The following is an 8,990-nucleotide window of genomic DNA, read 5'->3' as shown; positions in this document are numbered from 1 at the left end:
ACCTGATGGAGAAGACTGAACATAACCCAGAGAAATTAGACTTGGAGCTACATGTAGTAACTGGGATAGGACTTCAGGTTGTTTCCCTTGAGGGAGGAGGCAAGTATGTCCTAAGAACTGCAAGATGGATATACATGGATGGCAAAAGGGGAAGACCGAGGCAGAGACTGCCAATGGTCTACCAGTGCTCTCCATTCTTCCCTTCGCCCTGGGCATATGACTAAGCTGCGTTTCCCCGACCCCCAAGCAAGTTAGGTGTGGCCATATAACAAAATTCACTTCAAAGGAATGTGAACAAAAGTGATAGATACCACTTTCAGGCCTGGCCCATGAAAACCTCCCACATGCACTCCTCCATGATGTTTCCCCACATCCTGTGGGCTAGAATGGTGATGACGAAACAACCTTGGAAGATAACGTGTTAAAGATGGCAGAGTTGCTTTCCATTAGCCAGTGTCTCTCAACAACTATATAGAGAAAAGGCACCTGCCAATTTGGAAGAGTTGTCCTGAATTGCTACCAGAGGGAGAAATAAATAAATGTATTAAGTCACTGAACTGCTATTAAGTCTCCTCTTACAACAGCTGAGCCTTCTGCATACAGAGGCCCTGAGACTGTCAAAGCAGACAATTCTTAATAAAAGGACTTTGAAGGTGCTAAACTCCTAAGAACATGTTGGATAAACCTTTAAATGCTATGGAAGGGCTGGTTAAAATGTGTCTACACTTACACTGAGACTTGATACAAAGGACACTGGTCCCAAGAGATTTAAGAGTTGGAAAATGTGAATCTGACCCAAACAGGTTTTGGCAGGCATGAAATTGAGTGCCACCCTTTTGCTCCAAGCTTAATTTTAACACCCCATCCAATCTTTTCTCAACTCACTACCAAAACCACTTGCAAAGGAGGGGAAGATGATGAAATTGGTTGTTCCACTAACACAGAAAGCCAGGATATCACAGGGAAATTTCCATGTGGCATAAGCCAAACTCTGACAGCTATGGAGGTTAGGGACTAAATACAGCAGTTACAAGTTCATTTACTCTTGTGCAGGCTTTGGGAAAGCCCCATGGAAATACCCCTCTGTCAGTTCCCTGTGATGGCAGCCAAAAAAAGGGCATCCCCAGAACTCCACCAAAAGGGCACAACATTCAACCTGCCATCGGTGGGTCAGCCTGAGGCAGAGGGAAGGCTGTGATTTGGAGGAAAACTAGTTCTATAGACAGGTTAGAGAGAATAATACTGCTAAGAAAATTTGGCAAAATGCAGGTCATTGGGACACTGAAGAGTTTCAGTGGCGTGCTAGGAACGAAGGCTGGATTGGAGTGTATACAAGAGAGAATGGAAGAAGGAGGAATCCAGGCAGCGAAGAAAGAGAAATGGAACAGTGACTAGAAGGAGAGGTTTAGTCAAGGAGTGTTTTTCCCCCTAGTTTTGAAGATGAAAGATGTTTTTATGTTGCAAGGAATGACCCAGTTGAGGGGAAAATAAATAATGCAGGGGAGGTTAGAGGGGAACCCGATGTCTCATATACAGGGACAGCTTATCCACCTACCAAAAGGAAATGTTGTATGTCACACTTCCAAGGCGAGTAGGTGGGTACATTTACTAGCACAAAGATGAAGTGGGGTGGTTAAAATCATGGACTGGGAAGTCAGATGACCTGGGTTCAAATCTAGGCTCCGTCACTTATGAGTTATGCACCCTTAGGCAAGTTGACTTAACACGTGCATCAGTGTCTTCACCTGTGAAATGTGTACACTATCAACTATAAATTCAGAGTAAGAATTAACTATCAGTGAAGCACCTTGAAGTGTTCAGCACACAGTAAACACCCAAAAAATACTATTTCTTCAACATTTCTTATAATTTTGCCATAAGTACTATAAAATTATTTAAAAGCTAGCTTGCCAAAGATTCACTAAACTTCTCACGCCTAAGATGGCAGAGGGTAAATAAGGTAAATTCAAAAACAAGTAAACTTACTGTAGCTGACCTTTTTTTTTTTTTAAGAGTGAGCCAACACACAGGGAGGGGAGGGAGGGGCAGAGGGAGAGGGAGAGAGAGAGAGAGAGAGAGAGAATCTTAAGCAGGCTCCACAGCCAGCACTGAGCCCAAAGCAGGGCTTGACCTCACCACCCTGAGATCATGACTGGAGCTGAAATGAAGTCAGATGCTTAACCAACTGAGCCACCCAGGTGCCCTGTAGCTGACCTTTCCCTTTAAGTTTGCACTATCAGCCCCTCAAAACTGATTTCAATTGATCAACCTACTTTTCAAGAATTTACAACTCATTTTTAATACAACCACATAACTGATGAACTGTATGAACTATATTTCTCAATGGTAGAATAAGGCCAGTGTGACTCAAACATCCATTTTAGTAAACAAATCGATTTATCCTAACTCATAAAGGCACCCTACTGACTACTTTGGGTATCTACCAATTCTGAGAACATTGCATGTAACACCGGTTACAAAAGGTAAGGGTTGTGAACACACTTTTTCATTTTCTAAAGCTGATACGAGGTAGTGGATGGCCAACTATCTTCCAGTCTTGCCCCGCCCACCCTTAACAGTTACTGAATAGTTCTTACATCCATGACATTTATGCTGTGGCCTTGGCCTGGAATTCTCAGCCTTGTTCATGCCATCCCATTTCACGTAGCCCACCTCTCAGCTTTTAAAATTCAACTCAAGTAGTAGCTTTATTCCTAAAAGCCAAAAGGTGGAAACAATCCCAGTGTTCACCAACTACTGAACAAACTGGACACATACAACATGGATAAATCCCAAAAACATACTAAGACTTTGCACAAAAATACGTACTGTGTAATTCCATTCATATCAAGTTCTAGCATGACCAAATTTGATCTATGGTGGAAAGAAAACAGTTGTTGCCTCTAGAAGGGATGGAAACAGGGATTGGTTGATAAGGAGCATAGAGGAACTTTTTGGATTGATGGTAATGTTCATTACCATTACTATCATTTTTGATAGGGATTTGGGTTAAACAGCTGTTAAGCATTTGTTAAAACTCGGCAAATATATACTCACAGTATTTCATACATATTTTACAGCAAAAGAAAAAATGGTAAACAAATATTAAACTCCTATGATAGGCATGCTAAATATTTAAATGGTGGATCCATGTTTGCAATTTACTTTGAAATAAATTTTATTTTTTTTAAGTAGGCTTCACACCCGGTGTGAAACCCAGCACAGGGCTTGAACTCACAACCCTGAGAACAAGACCTAAGCTGAAATCAAGAGTTGGGACACTTAACTGACTGAGCCACCTAGGCGCCCCTACTTCGAAGTAAATTTTTAAAATGAGACATATTGATAGATGGATATGTGGTAAAGCAAGTACAGTAAAATACGTTCACTGTAAAATTCTGTCTTGCTGTGTGAAAACTTTAATAATAAAATGTTGGGGAAAAGAAACCTCAAGTGACAGCCTTATAGGAACACTCCTCCCAGAGCACACCCAGTTAGTGCCCCTCCTCTGGGGTCCCAGAACACCCAATAAAAACATTGAATGTACTTCATTTTATTAGTTTCACATCTGCAGCGCAAGCCCCCAGAACTGTAAACAACTTGACAACAAAGTCTGTCTTATTGGGCTTTGCTTAGCAACACAAGGCCAGATCCACAGTAGACAGAAAGATTTGCTGAAGCGGTATTTAGTGACGGTCATCACCTAGTTTCCTCATAACCAAAAGCCTTGTTCTTCACTGGCTCGTTTTCTTTGGCTGAGTCATTACAGCTACCAGAATAATCTCTGACCTGGAACTCACTCATGTAAATCCTTACAAGTTCCCTTTGAGGCAGGATATTGAAGACCTCTCTTCTGGGTTATCCTCTTCTTTCCCAGTCTCTCAACTTTTAAAAACTATCAACTGGTAACTATTCATAGGCTCAGGGCTCAGATTTAATTTATACTCTCTACAGAAGCCAGCTGGGTAGCGATATTGAGGACAATGTTGCTTCACACCACTCAGTTACATAGCCAGCTGGACTCCTTAAAGATGCCCCATTTCCTCACCATGGCACGATAAATAATTTGCTATTCTATGTTAAGCAATTATCTATGTTATCCTTATGTATGAAATAGTTTCAAAAGCTCTTGGGACTTACTGTAGCCAGAATGCCTAGACTTCAGTGCCAACTCCCATCACTTACTAGCCATATATTCCTTGCCCAATGGACTTTAATTTATCTGTGTTTCATTTTCCTCACTGCCTCCTGATTTGGAAAAAGGTGGCAGGATGGGGGGGGATGACAATAACAACTGTATCACCTACTGTCATGATGTTTAATAAATTACTGCATGTAAGCCACTTAAAACAGTGTCCCAGGCTAATAGCTATCATTTAATATGCTTACTTCTGAATCACCAATGACAGAAGACTGGTCTTATAATATGATCTACAAACTAACCAATGTGCTAGTGTTAAAAGGATATGAAGCCTTTTCTAAGAGTACAATGCAAATCTTGACACGTTGAAGACAAAAGTTTTGTTTTTAAGTCAATTAGGAAGTTCTTTTTCAAAAGTTGGCTTTCACTCACCTCCAAGCATGAGCCCCTTGTCTAAGGGAGTTTTCACACACACACACACACACACATACACACACACACATGCGCACACACGCTCATTCTCTAGCTCAGCACACACTGCTAATTTCCTTAACATTCCTTACAAGTTTAAGTATTTTGTTTGTTTACTCCACTAGATCTATGAGGGAGGAACCTTATCTATCTTCTTCACTGTTAGATCTTCAACACATGCCTAGCACATAGTAGGCACTCAAATGTATCCTGGATGAACAATGTAGACGTTTTAAAGAGTGCTTAACCCATACCAGATACAAATTGAAGTAATAATGGTTGCAGGTTTCTCTTTTAAAGTAATAACCCAGGGCGCCTGGGTGGCTCCGTCGCTAAGCTTCTGCCTTTGGCCCAGGGCGTGATCCCGGGGTCCTGGGATCGAGCCCCACATCGGGCTCCTGGCTCCACTGGGAGCCTGCTTCTTCCTCTCCCACTCCCCCTGTTTATGTTTCTTCTCTCGCTGGCTATCTCTCTGTCAAATAAAAAAAAAATCTTAAAAAAAATAAAGTAATAACCCAATTAGGGATTTAGTCTCATTTAAAAATACATATGATTTATTAAAAATATAAAATGGCAATGTTTTCTATAAATTATCCCCACCCAAACCTGTTAAAAGCTGTGATAAGAGGCATGTTTTCTAAACCATTCATAGCCACCCTCCTCCTTTAATTATAAAAGATAAAACATACAACATACTGTAGGTTTATTTTTATTCAAAAAGTTACTGTCTCAAGACATAAATACAAATCAGAAAACAGTACAATTAGGACAATAGAATGTGGAGGACAACAGGTTAGAGTAATATATAAAACATTTTTAGCTGGTTGAAAACAAAGCTGTAAGAACTGCTTTCACAAAGAAATACTCCTTTCAAGAGTGAGAAAAAAAAATCAACTTAGGTTTAAAATCATATATACAGTCCTCTCAGCAGTTCTAGTAAATGCAGTGGTTTGAAAAACAACATAGGCAGTACTTTTTGCACATAACAATATTTGTAGATGGAAAATCTGTTAGACAAGTCTCGTTTCATTTGTTATTAACCATGATTTAACAAAACAATTGTACTGTATCATGATCTTTTAGCTAACCTATGGTTTTTGGCTACCACAGCCCAATGCTTGTTGATTTCTGACTCTAAGAACTGAAAGCCTTTTGGTATTCACCCATTTGAAGATATTCTTGTATTGCAAGCATATTAAGGCATGGAATGATTAAAATAATATACCTCAAGAACTGAGAGACGACTGACAAAAGATAGATATACATGTAATATAAGTTAATATTTTGTTTTAAACGATGTCTAGCTGCCTAAGCCTCGCAAAATGAGTTGATGTCAAAATGGCAAGTAGCCACTTTCTGTTTTAAACTAATTTATTTGTGAAAGGACATAAAATGAAGTTTAAAGCTTAGCTTTCAAAGAATATTATGGGTTATGAATTCTATTATCCCATCTAATTTACATACAGAGGAAATGTACTGTAACCTGTTAGAAGTATCTTTAACCTGAAGACTGCTTGCAAAGACAGATAGATAAAACAATATAAAATACAAATTTAAAAATCATTTTAAAGCATGAACACTCATGCTTTTCTATTTTTAAACATTGTTAAACTTTCAATATATTTCTGAAACCTCATAATTTTAAGTTGGAATTTAAAAGTAAGAAAAAACTAAACAAACTGCGCAATTATAAAATCAGCACCAATTTATATATATATATAATTTTATTTAAAATTTAGATCCCTATTCCCACACTCTAATAAGCTGTATAATTTTTGTTTAGAATTTTTCTGCAAACATACTACAATAAGCTTCTTTTATTTGGAGACAAAATACAGTGGCACTACTGGAAGGAATATCACAACATTACATTTTTATCTTAAAGGACAAGCAAACTTTCAGGGTTGATAATGGGATAAGCATGTTTGAGACTGGTTACCTTCTGGCAGTTCACTGCATCTGGATTATTTCTGAAAAGTATAGAGAAGCTCTTGGATTTTAAAAATATCTTAAAATACATTTTAGATGAAAAAATTGTAAAAGTTCTGCTTATAAGTTTACTTTTCTCCACAATTACAATATTTAAAAGAAAGCTTTGTTGATTGATGTTTTAAGCATTTAAATTTAGAATGCTAAAAACAATTCTATCCTATAATTTCAGGGCAGGGGAATAAATTCATCCTTAACTTTGTTTCTTGGATGTAAACAGAAATCCAGCAGAGGTCATCATTACTTAGTACACCCAGTAAATAAATGTGAGAGGATTCATGTCTGTACCAAATGCCTCTTTAGATTGTTATATTTTCTTTAAAAAAAGCATGAAATAATTGATTCAAAAGCCAACTAACAGCGCATAAATAAAATATTTACTTTCTAAGAAAAACTGTAGCTTATCATCAAATTGTTTACTTGTCCTTTACTTTTTTCAGGCAAACAAAACTGCCCCTCAATGCACTTGATCTTGGTAAGCGTAAGCATGTCATATTCTCCTTAGAGAAAAATCTGTACAGAATTTCACTGTATCTACCACACTTTATTTTAAAACTTCCTCTTCCACTTAGAAAATGACTTCACCACAGATTTAACTGAGTACTGGTATTAAAACATTGACACCCCAAGAACCTAATGAGAGAGAAGAAAAAAAATCTTGTTAAAATTGTCATTCATTTCTTTGTAAAATGTATCTGCAAATGTTATATTAATATTTGTTAACATGAAGTTTAATAATATGCTAATAAAACCACTGAAAAATCCCCCTCCCTTCAGATATATAATTCTAAAATTAAAATTACCATGAATATGTAATGAAGTAACAACATCAGGCCTAATCAAGATGCTACTTACCCCACAAATGTAACTAAGAGCAGGGACCATGTCTCATTTACATGTTTATTCACACCCCTGATGCCTAGATAATGCCCTCAACACAGCTACTTGACATTTGTTGAATGAACAAATGTATGTACTTCTTAACATATACTTCTGGCACAGGCTCAATGGAAAGAGATTAAGAATGCCTTGCAAACTTGGTCATTTCCCTGTGGAGTGGGTATAGCTTAAACAAACTGAGGGCCTCAGAGGGGAGGTGGGTGGGGGAATGGGATAGACTGGTGATGGGTAGTAAGGAGGGCACGTATTGCATGGTGTACTGGGTGTTATACGCAACTAATGAATCATCGAACTTTACATCAGAAACCAGGGATGTACTGTATGGTGACTAACATAATATAATAAAAAAACATTTAAAAAAATAAATAAAAGGGCATTTAAACATGTAGACCAAAAATATCTAAGAACAATACAAGCATGTAGAAAATTCAGAAAATCTAGCCTTAGTGAATAAAGAGAACTATAAATTTTAAGAAATTCATTACGTAAGGTGAAATCTGGGCAAAGTAACTTACATTGATAATTTTTTTATACCATTCCAGTTGGTAAAAGAAGGGTAAAATCTAATAATTACCTGTCGCTGACTTAAAAAAGTAAAAGCAGATGATGAATGGATCAACTCCCCTTTGTTCATCAGACAAAAACAAGACATAACTTTTAGCTGTATATACTAAAAGTTAGGCTATTCAATTAAAATTCCAGCACTTACTATGATAATTAAGTAATATTTTAAAATACTATGATGAGCTAGTAAGAACTGATTTTAAAGCCAGAAGTAATGAGCTAAGATTGGGATTGTGAAGGGCTCTTATTTGTAAATGAGGTCTCATTTTAACAAGTCACAAAACTCAGGAATTGTTCTGATCCGAAGGAAGTGAGTATATTCAGACCAGGAAACCGCTACTGACGCCTTGTTCTCCCCCACCCTCTAATAAAGTTCAGGGTTCTCCCTTAATGGTTAGAGTCAGAGACTGGATGCTTAGGAAATATTTCCCCCAAACAAGCCAGATCATGTTTAAAGGTCCCTTCTAGCCATAATATGCTGTGACTCTGAGTAAGGAAAGGTCTGATGATGAATAAAAGGATAAACTCTTAGCTGGTAACTCTTAGTGTAGAGTGTGGCATGAAGATAAACTTTTCAGAGTGCCTAACTAGAAATCACGTGAACAGTTTTTTTTCTGTTTTTGTACAGACTAGGTTGTAAGTAGATTCTTCTACTAGAACATAAAATTAGTTCCATTAGACTAAACCCTTCTTTTACCAAGTTTATACTACAGATAATTCTAATATGAGAATCAACATAGAAGAATGGCATCAATGACACTTTTTGTGCTAATAAACTACACACCTGTTTCTGGTGTTAACATTAATAAATGCTTAAGCATATATTTAAAGTATAAATAGCAAGCTTTAGTGTGTTGTGGCAATACTGGCCCACTAGAAGCAGAAAGTGATGATTGGCACGGTTAAATAAACCAATATTGTTTCC

The 8,990-nt window shown here is 37.4% G+C and overlaps 1 protein-coding gene across 15 annotated transcripts in view; it reads right to left on the bottom strand.

Annotated features, from left to right (window-relative positions):
• Nucleotides 1-5,305: 5,305 nt before the first annotated feature.
• Nucleotides 5,306-8,990, bottom strand: part of STAG2 (STAG2 cohesin complex component) — a 130,028-nt gene continuing 126,343 nt past the window's right edge. For all 15 annotated transcript variants that reach the window (XM_057314223.1, XM_057314205.1, XM_026520539.4 and 12 more), the window contains one exon: nt 5,306-7,234. In XM_057314223.1, coding sequence (XP_057170206.1) covers nt 7,211-7,234 — 24 coding nt within the window. In that variant the 3' untranslated portion in view covers nt 5,306-7,210. The remainder of the gene's footprint in view (nt 7,235-8,990) is intronic.

This window comes from Ursus arctos, chromosome X (genome assembly GCF_023065955.2).
Source record: "Ursus arctos isolate Adak ecotype North America chromosome X, UrsArc2.0, whole genome shotgun sequence".
Lineage (NCBI taxonomy): Eukaryota > Metazoa > Chordata > Mammalia > Carnivora > Ursidae > Ursus > Ursus arctos.
The sequence above is the reverse complement of the archived record's forward strand: the minus strand, read 5'-3'. Positions and strand labels throughout refer to the sequence as shown.